The following is a 17218-nucleotide window of genomic DNA, read 5'->3' as shown; positions in this document are numbered from 1 at the left end:
GCGCTGTTACCGCCACGCTGTAAAGCAGCACACTACTCAACAGACCTGCCTTCTTAATCTTCAAAGCAGCACCACAACATGGGTGTTTTATCATATTAAACACGATAAGCAGCTGGTTTCTCAGCAAGCCTCAGAGTTTTTACTGTCCCCGCATCTCACAGCGGAAAGGGGGAGGGTTAACACTGAGGAGAGAGAGAGAGAGAGAGAGAGAGAGAGAGAGAGGGAGAGGGAGAGGGAGAAGGAGAGACCCTAACCAACTACACCTCATAAGACTGGCACAGAGCTGTCCCATCTAAACCTTTTCAAACCCTATTTTTTATCAAACCAACTGCCAGATCTCTCTTGGGAAAGAGGTTTTCTGATCTCAGTGGGATTTCCTGATTAAATCAAGGTGATAGAAACTGCTCTTACCTGTAGTATCTGGACTGCAGGTAGGTGGAGCACACAGCTTTGGACACGTGGCTGGCCGAGCCAAAGTCGATGACCTTGACGCGGTACGGCTGCCTGGAGGGGTCCACCAACATGATGTTCTCCGGCTTCAGGTCAGCGTGAATCAGGCCCAGGCTCTTGAGCTTCATCAGGGCCGTGGCCACCTGCTGCAAGACCGGTCTGATGTACTTCAACGGCAGTGGACTGAATTTGTTCTGCTTGAGGAAGTCGTACAGGTTCTGCTCCAGCATCTCGAACACCAGGCACGTGTGGTTTTTGTGCTGGAAGCACTCGTAGGCACGCACAAAGTTGTAGTCGTCTGCACTCTCCGTGCTCAACCGGGCCAGGATGCTCACCTCGATCTGGCCCTGGCGTGCGTATGACGGGTGGTTCTTCAAGATCTTGATGGCAACAATCTCGTTGGTGCCCCTCTTCCAGCACTTGACCACCTGGCCGAAGGTGCCTCTGCCCAAGAACTCTAGCACCTCGTAGGTGTTGGTCATGGAGCAGACCACCTCGTGCTGCACCAACTGGTAGTCCCCTTCATTGTTGGAACCACTGTTCTTGGAGGTGGCTGTCGATGTGGCCGTTGCCGTGGCGATGGCCACAGCGGCCCCGCTGGCTGCGTTCTGGATCATCGTTGTGCCGCTGCCGTGCTCCTCGATGATCGTCACGCTGCTGTTGCTGTTGTCAAGCTCCTCACTCTTGCGCTTAAGCCCGCATCGCTGGTAGGTGTCCAGCAGACTGACGGTGCTGCGACGGGTCAGGTTGTGGATGGCTCCACCACTTCCTCCTCCGCTTCCGCCTCCACTGCCGCTACTGCTACTGGCCAAGCCCAACAGAGGCCCCAGAGGCCCTGCGGTGCCCGAGGTACTGCTGGCCGAGGCGACCACGATGTGCCCCGCGCTAGACGGGAAGATGAGCGCTGGCTGCTCGTAGGGCAGAGAGGAGTTGATGCCAAGAGGGGTGGCGTGCGACACTTGCTGCTTGCTGTTCTGACTGTAGACGACTTTGCTGTGTGTGCCGTACCCTGTCATATCCCAGTATGAACTCTGCTCCACCTTCAGCTTCTTCACGCTAAAGAAGGCACTTGACTGGAGAGTGTGAGGGGACAAGACTTGCACTTGCGAGGCCATACCTGGAAAAAAGGAGGGGAGGGGGAGAAGGGAGTGGGAGAGATAAAAAAGTGAGAGGTAGGAATGTGAGACAGTGCTTGAAACACGAGCGGCGTCTTTAAATAAAGAGCGCTTAGGTCAGGGCTGGTCGTTACAGCGTTCAGCTAGGCCCATGCTGACACATCAATGCCTCACTCAACCGACACGTACACTGGACACTTAGATTCACATTGGTTATTTCACAGTTTAAGGCAAATATTCATAACTAAGTATCATGTATGCTATTCATGGCAAGAGAGAGAGAAATGTGTGCATAGATGTTTTAAAAGTATTTATACAACGGGTGGGTCTAATCCTGAATGCTGATTGGTTAGAAGCGCATTCCAGACGGTGTCTATTCCACAAGTTACCACCGGCTAAATCTATGACGTTAAAATGGCTATTTACTCTGTTCCATCTGACTGTGCAATCCACTGTCTCATCAGCCCAGGCAGGGAAGAAACTTGATCTCCACTGTAAAAAGCATCTAGACATTATCTCACATTTCTTTTAGACTAACATTTAGTTTTCAACAGTAGAGATTTGTATAAACCTTATTGTATGTCTCTCAGACATTTGCAACATTGTTTCAATATTCAAATTCGATCTCCAACTGTCCCATAGTAATGAACAAGTAGGGGTCGAGAGTCGGGATGAGAGAGAGAGGCAGGTAGTGTTTCTCAGCCAGTCGAAATCATGAATCAGCTGCCGTAATTTTTATGGATATATACAAAGAAATGTCAATTGAAAAAAAGTTAAACGAAATGAAGTGCAGCTAGTTTGCAGTCTTTCCAGCTTCAGTTTCAAGTGATTGTATTAGCTGTGTAGTTGACTAGCTCCTCTGAACAACAGTGGCCTAACGAGAGAGCACATTTTCTATGCCAGGTGAAAACGTGCCTCATTAGTTCATTATTATGGATGTATCCAAATAAATGTCACTAGAAAACAGCTTAAACAGATGCAGCTACTGTTGTTATTCTGTCTGCACTGTTTGACGTGACTGCAAGTTAGCCGTAGTTGGCTAGCTAGCAAGCAAGGGATAAGAATGTGGCCAGCCAGTATGGCAATGGAACATTTAGAACGAACGACTGGGTCGCGTCCATAGATACAGAACAAAAAGACGGAATGACTGAGTCGCATCTCTGGCAACCGAACCAATAGAACGAACGACCAGCCGGTTGGGTAGGATGAAATAGTAGGATGAAATAGTATGAATAAATTAATCAAAATTACGTTTTTAATGAAAATATGTAAATCATTACTTGAATATGTTGGTAACCCGTTGTATAAAAGTGATAATGCCCTCAAAGCCCGTGTTTGTAGGATATATTGGCAACACCCGTGCCAATATATCCTCCAAACACAGGCTTCGAGGGCATTATCACTTAAATCCAGTATTGGGACGTGCTTCATTATAGGATACATGTAAGGTTTAAACAGGAACTTTGTGTATGAATGATGACTATATAGATATGATATATATTCAGAGGAAATACCATTTCTCTTCTGTTCCCATCTGGACTAATGTAAACAGAGGTCTTTCGAATACTCATTCATAGGGAGCTCAGAGAATCATCAGAGGAATACAGAAATGTGAACCAAAATGTTTCAAGGAATGATAGAAATTTGACAACTCAGACCCTGCATCTGTTGGTACATAGAAAGAGAGGGAGAGAGAAAAACCTTCATCTACTTTCGAAACAACAGAGAAGCATTTGAACTCCATCTTAACCGCAGATCCTGAAGGCGACAAATCAAAACCGGTAAACTGCGAGGCACTGAGCTCATGGGAATCGGCTGCCTCAGAAGCAAAAAACGGCACAAAAATAACCAGCTCAAACAGGGTTTTTAGCAATGATGTTTGTAGCACTGAAATTATTGTTGCAGCACACGCTTGCTTACATGCAGGCCTCGGTACTGCTATATTTACAGTCTCCCATGTACCCCGAATTAGTGTACTAACAAATTTAAGAGCTACCACTGTGTACATCTTCACTCACACTCACATTGCCATTTTTAAACATAAACAAAATCCTTACACACATACTCAAAATCCTAAAACACACCCACGCATGCACACAGTGAGTACAGTATATACAGTACCAGACATAGCCCTAGCCAAATGCTAAAACCAATCATGCTTTCCTGTCTCCTTATAGATGACTTAACACACAGTGACTCCGAAGAGAAGAGGCTGTGCAGAGGTCCAGGAGCTAATGAGTAGAACATTTCCCCAACGTTTCGGAGGAGTTCCTGAAACGTTCCCAAAATGATGATTCAGGAGTGTGTTGGGACAGGGAGTGGAGGGAGGAGACGTGCTTAGTCACTCTGTCATTATTAGATTTTTGAGTTCTGATAGATTATTAATTCACTGCAAATCTCCTCTCCACCTCCTCTTCATCCTCCTCCATCTCCTTTCCTCCCTCCTCTTCCTCCTCCCTTCCCTCCTAACAAATGTCTGTCTGACCCGATATAGCCAGGGACACTGGTCATCCTAACGGTCATCTGGTCTTAACCTTAATGCTGCACACTGAAGCCGACGCCTGTAGGCTAGCTGATTAAAGGAATAGTTCGGGATTTTGGCAATGAGGTCCTTGCCCTTGGCACGCTAGCTGTACCCAAAGACTTCCAGTCTTTGTGGTAAGTTAGTTAGCATTGGCTCATGAAACTACCTCTAACTTCCTACATACTGGATGCAGATACATAACCATGGTACCCACGAGTTCATCTGACTCTGGAGAAGCAGTTAAAGGGCTTCATTGAGGAAACCCCAAACTATCCCTTTAAGCATATTACTAGGGGCTATTTGCTAGCCTCAAGCTTAATCAAACTACTCGTCTTGCATAAGGGTTCCCCTATAGCCCTAGACACTCCTCTCTGTCCCCCACCTCGGACTGGTCTGTGTGGACGGCCGCTGTAGAATTTAGACCCACCAGGCCGCTTTGTAACAACGTGGCAACAACGTGTGGATGGATGGAGTAATGGAGTAATGAAGACTGTCTGCTGGGCTATTAGGAGCAAGGCACTCAGCTAATCACATAAGACACCAGGGCCAGATGTCACTTGGATTACCCACCGATTCCTTAGCTGGGCACTTTGCTGCTCAAAATAATTTGGGCACCGTAGACACTAGTCACCGTCAGCGTGGGACTGACTGAGAGCCTATGGGAGGATAATAAGATACTATGGAGCATTGGCCTACTATTCTGATGGTGATGGAACATTCCAGGATTATAGCACTATGATTAGGGATGACCAACAGTAACTGCATCGGCCAGGCAGCTTTGGGATTATGGCTTTAGGCTCAAATTGTGACTGCTCTTTCCATAGCAGCGCCATCGCCATCTGAAATGATCCTCAAACTGACGTTAGTTATTAGTCATTGACTCCTGTTGGTTACTGTTCTGTTATAGGTATCCAAACTTGAGCCACATGGGGAAATGTAGGCGACAGCCAGGACACTTGCCACATGGGGAAATGTAGGCGACAGCCAGGACACTTGCCACATGGGGAAATGTAGGCGACAGCCAGGACACTTGCCACATGGGGAAATGTAGGCGACAGCCAGGACACTTGCCACATGGGGAAATGTAGGCGACAGCCAGGACACTTGCCACATGGGGAAATGTAGGCGACAGCCAGGACACTTGCCACATGGGGAAATGTAGGCGACAGCCAGGACACTTGCCACATGGGGAAATGTAGGCGACAGCCAGGACACTTGCCACATGGGGAAATGTAGGCGACAGCCAGGACACTTGCCCCCACTTGTCTAATTTGGGAAACTGTACTGAAATGTATTCTGAGGAAATACTTGGGAATCTGAACTGAAATATATTCTGAGGAAATACTTGGGAATCTGAACTGAGATATATTCTGAGGAAATACTTACTAAACATGGCGAATTTAACGTATCCATGACTCACTAGGGTAACTCTGGGAGCTGGGAAAGTTCCAGTTAACACAACTGAAGGGTTGAATAAAGAGTAACTGACTCAGAGACAGATAAGTATTTAAATGAACAAACAGAATGGGGTCAAACGGCTGGAACGTTATCTCTGAACAACATGCATAGGCAACAACGTGCACAATAGTACCTCACTGGAATGTCAGAACGCATTAATCACCGTATTGAATCGCCACATAAGTTCAAAACGGTTTCAAATCTGAACCCTGAACACGTAACAACCACCTCCCTTTTTGTTGTTGTTAATTGTTGCCTTTTTATATTTAAAACAACATTGTAGTCTACAAAGCTTCCAAATGCCCTCATTTATTTGAATTTCTGAACTCTGTGCCAAACACAAAACAGTCAAGGGCCCATTGTTTGACATTTACAATGTTGGAATGCCTTGAGTAGCCTGCCTCTCCATTTAAAATACCTGAAAGAGCATGGTGTGTTTAGTGCACTGCAATTAAGCAGCATACCACAGTGGTATTTCCCCCTGTTCAGAGGCAGTATGCTGAAATGGTAATGTTCAATGTCTTCAGGGGGGATTATGTCCTCTTTCAAAGGTTCATCTGCTTTTTGAGAGGATCAACTCTATTCTGCACTCTTAGAAAAAAGGGTTCCAAAGGGGTTCTTCGACAAGGGTTCTACATGGAACCAGCATTGTTTATTATTGAACTGAAAGGGTTCTACATGGACCAGAAAGGGTTCTTCAAAGGGTTCTCCTATGGGGCAGCCCAAAAAAATACAATTAGGCAGGTAGCCTAGTGGTTAGAGCGTTGGAATAGTAACTGAAAGGTTGCAAGGTCAAATCCCTGAGCTGACAAGGTAAAAATCTGTCGTTCTGCCCCTGAACAAGGCAGTTAACCCACTGTTCCTAGGCCGTCATTGAAAATAAGAATTTCTTCTGACTTGTCTAGTTAAATAAAGGTTAAAAAAATATATATATAACCTTTTTTTTCTAAGAGTGTGCGCGGGAGGCCGAGGGAGGGAGGGAGGATGGAAGGAGGGGAAAATAAAGGCTGGAGGCCCTCTTGGTCTGCTTACTGACTGACTAGGTCCTGTGTGCTTGGCCGTTTTAATAAAGGCCTGTATAGTGGTATGCATGACAACGTGCCATGCAGCACTCTTCTCTAGAGGAGAGAGGATGAATCAAATACACAACCCTTCCTCAGTCATAGCGGGACCCTTCACAGAGCTAACCCTCTGTGAATGTAGCAGAAACTAAGTCCAAGTTAAGACCTGGAACTCTATGTCCATGGTCCTGAACCATCCCCTTCAGCAGAATGGACAAGGTGGACACTGGACAAGGAGTCCATGTGCAGTCTGCAAGAGATCACCAGAGGCCCATCTGAGGGTTGTCTGTCTCTTAGGGATGATCCAGGACATTAAGGCATCTGTAGGAATCATCAGAGCGCATGGGGGGCAGATCACTGGTTAATGACTTGACCTCTGTCCGTCGAGACAAAGCATTAGCTCCCCTCGGCTCTGATGGGGACAGTGGCGTGAGAGAAGAGAGGGAGCAGAACCCCTCCAACCCCTACCCTTCTCTGCTGTCCACTCCACTCAGCATCAGGGTCATCGCTATCCACCCCCCTTCCAAGAGAGAGAGACACCGTGGCGGGTGTCTGACTCTCGTCTCTCCGTCTGTCCACACCCGTCCTTCAAGTCCCATAGCAGAGACTCTCCTGTGCCATAAGCAGCACAGAGTAAGCCAGCCTCTCAGGGGACTGGAGGTGAAAATGAATGCAGCGGTGAAGAGGAACATATTGTCTGTTTGGATCGAGCCAGTAAGCCATGTCATTCAGCCTGGCCTTGTGAGTCTGTCTGCCTGGAACGGTCCTTAGAGGGGGTGCTAGGGCCTGTCGCTCCCCTACTGTCTCACATAAACACACACTACTCCAGGCCACTATTGACCCCCCTGTCCACTTTTATAGCTCCCATCTCAGCTTATTTATAGAATAATTCCTCAGAGAGGCAGTCAGGGACAGCTAGTTAGCAGGCCACAGCCTCAGTACACAACAAAGGTCCTGTTCAACCTACAGGTAACTACTGCTGGCGGACTAGCTACCATACACACACACTACAACACAAATCCATAAGGTCACTTGTAGCCAATGCATTCCAAATCTTCTTTATAATGAATGACAAATAGTCTACTACCTAGGTGGTGGCCATGAACACGCATCTAAACGAAAAACAAAGCAGCCGCTCAGCAGTGGTTAGATAATAGATTACAGCTTGTTATTCACATGTAAAGTGCAGACGCTATAAAAAGCCACCTACCTCTATGAGGCACCTTTGGCATGGTTTCATTCTGCCACAGCCTAGCCTCTGCCTGTTTATTTATTAGACACATTTCAATAGATTATTAAAAGTTCCCAGAATTTTGCAACCCTAGCCTTGGGAGAGGGAGAGAGGAGAGAGGAGAGGGGTACAGGGTGATGGCAGCATGAGCTCTATTTGAGCAGTCTTTCTTATTAATGAAAAATCACGAGCAGGGCAATTGTACAAAGCACAGCACCCAACTTCCTCTCTACAGAGACAGTGAGAGAGAGAGGGAAAAAGAGAGAGAGAGACAGGCAGGCAGACAGACAGAGACCCAGGGCAAGACAGATCAAAGAGTAAGAGAGAGTGAGAGACAGAAACAGAAAGATAGAGACAGAGCAAGAGTGAGAGAAACAGAAAGATAGAGACAAAGCAAGAGTGAGGGAGAGAGAAACAGAAAGATAGAGACAGCAAGAGTGAGGGAGAGAAACAGAAAGATAGAGACAGCAAGAGTGAGGGAGAGAAACAGAAAGATAGAGACAGCAAGAGAGAGTGAGAGACAGAAACAGAAAGATGGAAAGAGAAAATAGAAAGGGAGAAAGCGTAACATTGCTGCTGCACTAGGCATTTAACCCCACCATCCCTCTCAAAACGACTCTCTTTTAACTACTGTTTCAGGTCACCAGGCAAACACAGCGAGGCCATGCAGGGACACACACCTGATAAGCAGCCTGCCTTTCTTCTCTCTGCTTATCACCCATGTACAGTACCGACCCGACAGGCCTCTCTCCGCTGCATGTTCTATCCCTCTCACTCCTAACGAGCAGCAGGACAGCAGGTTATTGTTTGTATCTATAGATACGTAGGCCTAAACGTTCAGTCACCAAGGCAGTCTAACCATATGTGATATAATCGTGTGTGTGTGCATGTTGAGGTGGCATGTGTGCAGTTCTTGCAGTGCTGCAAGAGCTGATCAAAGGCTGCTGTGCCAGGTTACAAAACCCCAGAGACAGACACACACAGACACACACACACAACATATCAACCACCATACTTCAATCTAAAGATCGACCAATATTGGCCCTGTGGCATGTAAAGATTTCTGAAGAAACCATTAACTGTCATAGACCATAATCAGATTGTGGATCAGACCAACATTTTCCAATGAAATGTAATTATCGACCCAGACCAAACAATCAACAGACAAGTAGAACAAGACAAAGATACCAAGCAGAGGGAATAAGGCAATAAACAATCAAAGAGAAAATACATGAAAATCAACTGGGTTTGTAAATTAACTGGGCTGCAGACAGATAGTAATAGCATTTGCGAAGGGGCATATTTGTATTACCCTAATATGATTATCATTGGGAAAGTATTTTAATGGCTTTGCACTTGTTTCATTTTCAATATTATGAGCAGAGCAGGCTTTACATCCTCCATGCCCTCCATGATACTGTGCTGAAGATGGCAGGGAGAGAGAGAGAGAGAAAAGAGAGAAAAGAGAGAGCGAGTGAGAGAGAGAGTGAAAGAGAGAGAGAGAGTGAAAGAGAGCGACAGAGAGAGAGTGAAAGAGAGAGTGAAAGAGAGAGAGAGTGAAAGAGAGAGAGAGAGAGAGAGAAAGAGGGAGAGAGAGAGAGAGAGAGAGGGAGAGAGAGAGAGAGAGAGAAAAGACAGAGACATATCCCGTTGGAATAGCATTATCTGTCAATAGGTTGTGGTTTCAGAGACATTAAGAAGCACCAACCAGTCCAGTCCAGTCCACCATGGAGGAGCATTTCCTGGGGTATGGGTGTGCTTTAACACAGGCGCCAGGGGCCAAGGAGGAACCCAGGGGTCAACAGCTCTGCACTAATCTCCAACATACTGATGGAGCTACGCCTGTACTCCGGTACAACTCCCACCCATTGGAGAAACTGTACAGCCCAGCCTGGTCTCAACACCCTGCCAGGAATGAACCAAATACAGTGTGTGTGTATGTGTGCGTGTGCCCACAAAACCCAGCAGGTATTTTGAGTGACAGACACCCATAGCCCGCCCCTGCGTCTCTGCCTCGTCGGGCGGTGAACCACGACCACAGAAGAACCAGTCATACCCGATAAGTTACCCAGCGACCAATCAGCAGAGAGGCAGGCAAGGTGTTTTCAAAACATGTTTGATTTTGAGCAGCAGCATTTTCGAGGAAGTGGGCTGGCCTATTAGCCTGGTCTTGTCTGCTGGAGTGCAGATTGGACTGACAGGCAGAATGTGTTGTAGGGACGCCATTGAGTCAATGTGTCGGATAATGATAAGAGACTAGTGCTACTCCCACTCCCTGCTCTGCTCTGAGATGGCCAGCCGTGGAGGGGACAACAGCCCCTGTCTTGAAGCTCTTTATCCCTCACACGCCAGAGCAAACAATCAATACCCACGTGTGGTTAGCCTTTCCTTTCCTTATTCCTTGTCTCCCTCCACCTCCTCCTATTCCTTTCTGTTGTCACATAGAACTTAGGGATGGGGCAGAGCATGGCACACATGCTTCCCCAGGTGACAAGGGGCATGCTATTTCAGGGGAGGGGGTTGAAACTGAGCTGAAGACCAGGAAAGGGCCATGGTGCAGAGTCATTTAGCAGCTTGGTTCCTGTTCCAATTAACTAACTGGTGGTTCTCTGAACAGGGGAGTAGCTTCCTCTCTGGAAGACCCTCCCACTCTCTTCACAGAATCCAGGAGAGGCCACAGCAACAGACCCATATCAAGCAGACAGGCACGGCCACACACCAACACACCAACTCACGTGAATTACACCTACCATTTGAGGAGGGTGTAGAGTTTTCAACGCAATGTGCGCTAAACATGGCAGAGACTGTCTGGTGACATAACTGCTGAGGTAATGAGGGAAACCACCAAGCAGCCAACTCAGCTCTCCACACAGTCTGGTTCACAGCCTAGGCAACATAAGGTCTTCAAGGATATTTACAGTGAGTATGCTCACAAATAACCAGACCTGGGTACAAATCTAAAATCCTTCAAATACTTTGAGGGTTTGCTTTAGCCTGCCTGGAGTGCTCGATGGGCGAGCTTACACTATTCTATAACTTCCATTGCTCCAGGCAAGCTCAATCAAGTCCAGCTAAAGTATTTGAAATCATTTCAAAATGCATTTGAAACCAGATCTGCAAATACACATAACATCCAAAACCCGCTATGTAAATAGCCAAGCATCACTGTTAGTGACCACACTGTCTGCAAGCCAATAAGCACCATATCAGCTACTAGGGCGGAGGCCAGGCCTCAACTCCCTGACTCTGTTTATTTCAGGAAGTTAACGAGGCAAAAACAACAGTCCTGCAGCGCCGGAGATGGAGGACAAGCTTTCATATATCTAAAGGTCAGGTCTTGCCCTTTTTCTGAGGCGCATTCTCTGAAAAGCCAGAGCTTTTGCTAGCCCCCTGCCTGAGCGCACAGCTGCCACGGCCCATCATGGAGGACGAGGGGTGCCTGCACGTGTGTTTGCGTGTGTGTGTGCCATTAATGCTCAATGTGAGGAGACAGGTTAGAGGAGATGGGTGCACCCCTGCAACCCTTCTGCACTCCCCTCCTCCTCCCCTGCACCCCCCACGACCTCTGAGAGCACCACGGAGGCCCATGGGTCTCTCCACCCCCCCTCGGTCTCTCCTTCACTTCCCCCTTTCTCTCTAACTCGCTCTGAAAAGAAGGGTCAGCTCTAAGAGCAGTGAGGCAGAGCTGTTTTTACCCATGTGCCTCAGGCTTTGAAGTGAGGAGTCGTTTCAAAGGACTGAAAGCCTGGTCTATGTAGTCATGAATGAGGCCTTGAAATAATAATAACCAACTGGCTATCAAAGAAATATATAATAAGATGAGTGAAAAGTAAAAGAAAAAACCCGAAGAATCCCATTTTTCTTTGAACATAAAGTTACATTATTTTCTATTTCGGGCAGCTATGACAGTGACGAAAGCATGAGGCCATTATAGTTTCAAAATGCACTAAAGAGATAATCATGGGATGAAGTAAGATATGGGAAAGTATCTGAACTGTGGCCTGGGGAACATTCTTTTCTTTAGCTTTTGTATTTTCCCGTCAGCACGAATGGAGGACCCAGAGGCCAGTTGAATCAGTGATCTGGTGTCAGCGTTCTCTCTACCCTCCAACACACCATCAAAGCCAGTAATATCTGAGTCTTTGAGGGTAATGTTGACCACACACACGTCAGCGATAGACTGAGCAACGCCAACTAGGTGATTAGTCAGTGATCCAGCAGAAACGAAAGAGCTGAAAAAGAAGAGGTGAAAGAAAAAGGAGAAAGGGTGATAGATAAAGGGTGATAGATAAAGGAGAAAGGGTGATAGATAAAGGAGAAAGGGTGATAGATAAAGGAAAAACAGACAGAGAGGAAAGACAGCAAGCAGAACATAAAGATGTGTGATGGTCATTTCCATTCCTGTTGATTCCCTTGATTGGCCCAGTCTCTCGCTGTACTGTGAGCTGTGTCTGTCCCTTCTCCTACCCCCCCCCCCCCCCCCAGCCGCAGACAGCACATCTGGCCGTTTGAAGTCCTTAGTTTATCAGCCAAGTGTGTCGCTGTACCTGCAGCCATCTGTGAAGGGGCTGCCAGCCCTCCGCCAGCCAGCCGGACGATGCTCCGCTTCCCTTCCGTGACCAAGAACGACCCACACTCTCTCGCTCCGTCAACCTCTCTCTGTTGTGTTGGTAAGGCCAACTCTGCTGCAACTCTGCCCAGTGCTTTTCCAATCGTTACTTCATCTAGTGGACAATGTCTCTCTCTCTCTCTCTCTCTCTCTCTCTCTCTCTCTCTCTCTCTCTCTCTCTCTCTCTCTCTCTCTCTCTCTCTCTCTCTCTCTCTCTCTCTCTCTCTCTCTCTCTCTCTCTCTCTCTCTCTCTCTCTCTCTCTCTCTCTCTCTCTCTCTCTCTCTCTCTCTCTCTCTCTCTCTCTCTCTCTCTCTCTCTCTCTCTCTCTCTCTCTCTCTCTCTCTCTACACCTACTCATTGAAGGATTTTTCTTAGTTTTTACTATTTTCTACTATTTTTCTTCACATATGGAATCATGTAGCAACCGAAAAAGTTTTAGATTCTTCAAAGTAGCCACCCTCTGCCTTGATGACAGCTTTGCACACTCTTGTAATTCTCTCAACCAGCTTCATGAGGAATGCTTTTCCAACAGTCTTGAAGGAGTTCCCACATATGCTGAGCACTTGTTGGCTGCTTTTCCTTCACTCTGCGCTCCAACTCATCCCAAGGTTCATCGAGGTTGGGTGATTGTGGAGGCCATGTAATCTGATGCAGCACTCTATCACTCTCCTTCTTGGTCAAATAGCCCTTACACAGCTTGGAGGTGTGTTGTGGGTCATTGTCCTATTGAAAAACAAATGTCCCACTAAGCGCAAACCAGATGGGATGGCATATCGCTGCAGAATGCTATGGTAGCCATGCTGGTTAAGTGTTCCTTGAATTCTAAATAAATCAATGTTAGTGTCACCAGCAAAACACCCCCACACCATCACACCTCCTCCTCCATGCTTCACGTGGGAACCACACATGCGTAGATCATCCGCTCACTTATCTGCGTCTCACAAAGACACGGCGGTTGGAACCAAAAATCTCAAATCTGGACTCATCAGATCAAAGGACAGATTTCCACCGGTCTAATGTCCATTGCTCATGTTTCTTGGACCAAGCAAGTCTCTTCTTATTATTGGTGTCCTTTAGTAGTGGTTTCTTTCAGCAATTCAACCATGAAGGCCTGATTCATGCAGTCTTCTCTGAACAGTTGATGTTGAGATGTGTCTGTTACTTGAACTCTGTGAAGCATTTATTTGGGCTGCAATCTGAGGTGCAGTTAACTCTACTGAACTTATCCTCTACAGCAGAGGTAACTCTGGGTCTTCCTTTCCTGTGGCGGTCCTCATGAGAGCCAGTTTCATCATAGCGCTTGATGGTTTTTGCAACTGCACTTGAAGAAACTTTCAAAGTTCTTGACATTTTCCGGATTGGCTGACATGTGTTAAAGTAATGATGAACTGTCGTTTCTCTTTGCTTATTTGAGCTGTTCTTGCCATAATATGGACTTGGTCTTTTACCAAACAGAGCTATCTTCTGTATACCAGGAAAATAAATCCACAAATTAACTTTTAACAAGGCACACTTGTTGATTGAAATGCATTCCACGTGACTACCTCATGATGCTGGTTGAGAGAATGCCAAGAGTGTACAAAGCTGTCATCAAGGCAAAGGGTGGCTACTTTGAAGAGTCTCAAATATAAAATATACTTTGATTTGTTTAACACTTTTTTGGTTACCACATGATTCCATATGTGTTATTTAATAGTTTTGATGTCTTCACTATTATTCTACAATGTAGAAAATAATAAAAATAAAGAAAAACCCTGGAATGAGTAGGTGTGTCCAAACTCTTGACTGGTACTGTCTGTCTATCTATCTATCTATCTATCTATTTTTATCTGTCTACACTAAACCATGCTCTCTCTCTCCCTCTCCCCCTCTCCCCCTCTCTCCCTCTCCCCCTCTCTCTCTCTGAAGTAGAGGAAAGAAGACAGAGAACATGAAAGCCTTCATTAAAAATGGCCATACATTTTTCACTTTGAAAAGCTCCCATTGAAACAAAAAGAAGAGGGTGGGCAACTGGGCAGTTAAAAAATGTTCTGTTCCCTTTGTGTAGTAACTGTACTGTACCCATCCTGCAATAACAATCATTTAGATACTGTAGACTGTAGTCTATACACAATGGTGAAGATATCCTACTGAGCATACACTGGTTGAATCAACATTGTTTCCACATCATTTCAATAAAATGATACTGAACCAACATGGAATAGATGTTGAATTGACGTCTGTGCCCAGTGGGATCATTGGACAGTATTGGGCCCTGGCTCCATGAGTGTAATGTGACATGCCATGATGAAAGGCTAGAAGACCCTGTCTGTGATAAAGAACCAGTCTGTTGTTCTTCCAAAGAATGCTATGCCAAATGGACTGGGTATGGGGGGGATATTATCCAAAACAATAGGATTAAGGGCCTGGACAATGTCCACCACCAAACAGGCTGGTATGCGGGGTGGGCTGGGGTGGGCCGGGACGATAGGGGAGGGAGGGGTGGGAGGCAAGATTACGAGAGCACAAAAGCTGTCGCTACAGAAGCCCCCACAGGCCCTAAACGCACCCCCCCCCACCCCCCAAAACCGGGCTTCCAATCTGCCCATCAGATGGTGTCCATTGGTGTCACATGGGTTGAGTCTGAGCTGACCAATGGCTTCTCATCTCACAATCAAACAGAGCGGTATTTGGGGGTGGGGAAGTGGGGATGGAGCAGGGTGGGTACATGGAGGAGAGCTGCTGGAATCACCAGGCAACCAGGCCTGAGGAGGCAACACAAAAAAACACACAGAAAGATTGCCACCTCGAAGCTCTGCCGTTCTGCTGCACAGAAGTCATTACGAACCAGAAATGACTATACAATGAATAGCTTAACAAATACAACTTCTATTTACTCTATCCAGGGACAATGTCTCCTTAAAGATGGAAGAAATAGCAAGCAGAGACACGCAATACTTAAGCAGAACACAAACCACAGCATCCAGATAGAGCTGGATGTACTGCACAGGACCTGCTTGTCAGAGTCAGAGCCACAGGCAGCTGCTCTACACAAACTGACAGCAAACACAGAGCAACAACAGAACTGCCTGCTGGAAGAAGGCCTTCGCACACGCATAACACTCTGTACGGAAATGCCTTCTGTCAGCACTGAGCAGCACATCCCCAGCCAAAAACTCACTCCCCCTCAAAACACTGAGCACACTAGCAGCAACTCACGTTAAAACGTGAGTTGTCCTCCAAAGACTCACACTGTCCTCCAAGAGTGGGAGTGGTCCTTGCAGCCTTGAATGTTGCCAGTGCTGAGTTTTTCGAGGAATCGAGGAATTATGCACACTTGGACTAATGAAATAATCTGAATAAATTGCTCCTCGTTCTAATCTCTCTATCTGTCCCCATACCAACGTTTTTATGGGAACATGTTGAATGAACAGAATAGAGCCTGTAGAAATAGGCCACACACAGTAACGTTACAGTCCCATTGACGTTTTGCCTGTGAATGCTTTGTTCAGCCTGACCTCTAACCTGTCATTTCAGCTCGGTCAGAACTCAACCCGCGCCCATCTGTTCCTCACCAAACCAAACCGCCAGAGCAGCACACCTGTGAACCATTTCACCAGACAGACACATCAGAGGGATCCCATATCCCTCCCGCTTCCACCGAGATCTGGCTAACACACACTCACTGTCTGCTCTCATCAAACTCACATTGATTATGCCGTATTCCTAGTACCACCTCTCCCTGGCTTAGCTTATTCTATGACACGCTTTCACAAATCAATACCTCCAAGAACCTGAACAGTGAACACTAGATTTTCATTTCCTTTTCACATAGACTATTTTGAATAATGCAAAGGGGATGTTTGTAACATTCTCCGGCATGTCAATTTTCATAACATTTACCAGCAGACTTCAAATAAGCAACTGCACCAATGGGATGAGGGGGAAAGAGTCTGCACGCTGAAGTGAAAGCATGTGATAGGCTTAAACTCTCGCAGCGAGCTACCTGTGCATCGACAACACAGGGAGAACGACGATCACTACTACGTACAGATCTGCTGAATACCCAAGCTATGTCACTAGCTAAACTCTCAAAACTCTCCGCTCCGCATTGAAACATAATCGCCGGGAAGCTCAGTTCTAACTTAGTAAGGGGTGACTTGGCCCCAAATTCCTGTGGTTTTGCTGGAATTCTAATCAAAGTTGAAACCCTGTGACCTTGGAATGAAAACTGGGGTCACGGCCCTATGAGGACGATACCAATCAGCCAGCTACCAACAACAGAGTGAGAGAGGTGGCAGACCTCAGCCTTTCCCTCTCTCTGCCTTTACATACCCACTGACACAGAGCAAGAAGGGCACTCACCCCATAGAAGACAGGGAGTGGTGTCTAAACCTCTCCCTCCTCCCCCAGTTCCCTCTTTTCCTAGTATGTCTCTCGGAGCCACAGAGAACTCAAACACACAGCTACACATGAACAGCAGTGCTAGGCTAGCCTACAGTCCCTGTCACCACCACCACAATCATCATCATCTCAGTAGCAGCCTCTGATCTATTCTCTGTCCATTTTTCAATGAGAGTGTCTCCGGCCTTGCGAATGCTCTGTAAGATATTGTTTGACCTGAGAGACAGATCCACAAATTAAGCTAGCTGGTGCCCTGCTCTGGGCTGTCTGGCGCCCACTGACCCCCCCTCTCTATACCCCCCCCCCCCCCCCCCCCCCAACCCCCACTTTCCCCTGACTGGGACATGAGTCTGTGTCTGAATACTAGCTTTTCCACAGCTGGGGGC

At 46.8% G+C, this 17218-nt stretch overlaps 1 protein-coding gene across 1 annotated transcript in view; it reads right to left on the bottom strand.

The window, feature by feature from the left end:
• The window catches only part of LOC120054091 (homeodomain-interacting protein kinase 2-like), a 100982-nt gene that overhangs the window by 81020 nt on the left and 2744 nt on the right, over positions 1 to 17218 (bottom strand). The window contains exon 2 of the mRNA XM_039001472.1: positions 412 to 1567. Within this exon, the coding sequence (XP_038857400.1) occupies positions 412 to 1567 (1156 nt within the window). The remainder of the gene's footprint in view (positions 1 to 411; positions 1568 to 17218) is intronic.

The sequence above is a fragment of the Salvelinus namaycush genome, chromosome 9 (assembly GCF_016432855.1).
Source record: "Salvelinus namaycush isolate Seneca chromosome 9, SaNama_1.0, whole genome shotgun sequence".
NCBI lineage: Eukaryota > Metazoa > Chordata > Actinopteri > Salmoniformes > Salmonidae > Salvelinus > Salvelinus namaycush.
This window is presented reverse-complemented; position numbering and strand designations above follow the sequence as displayed.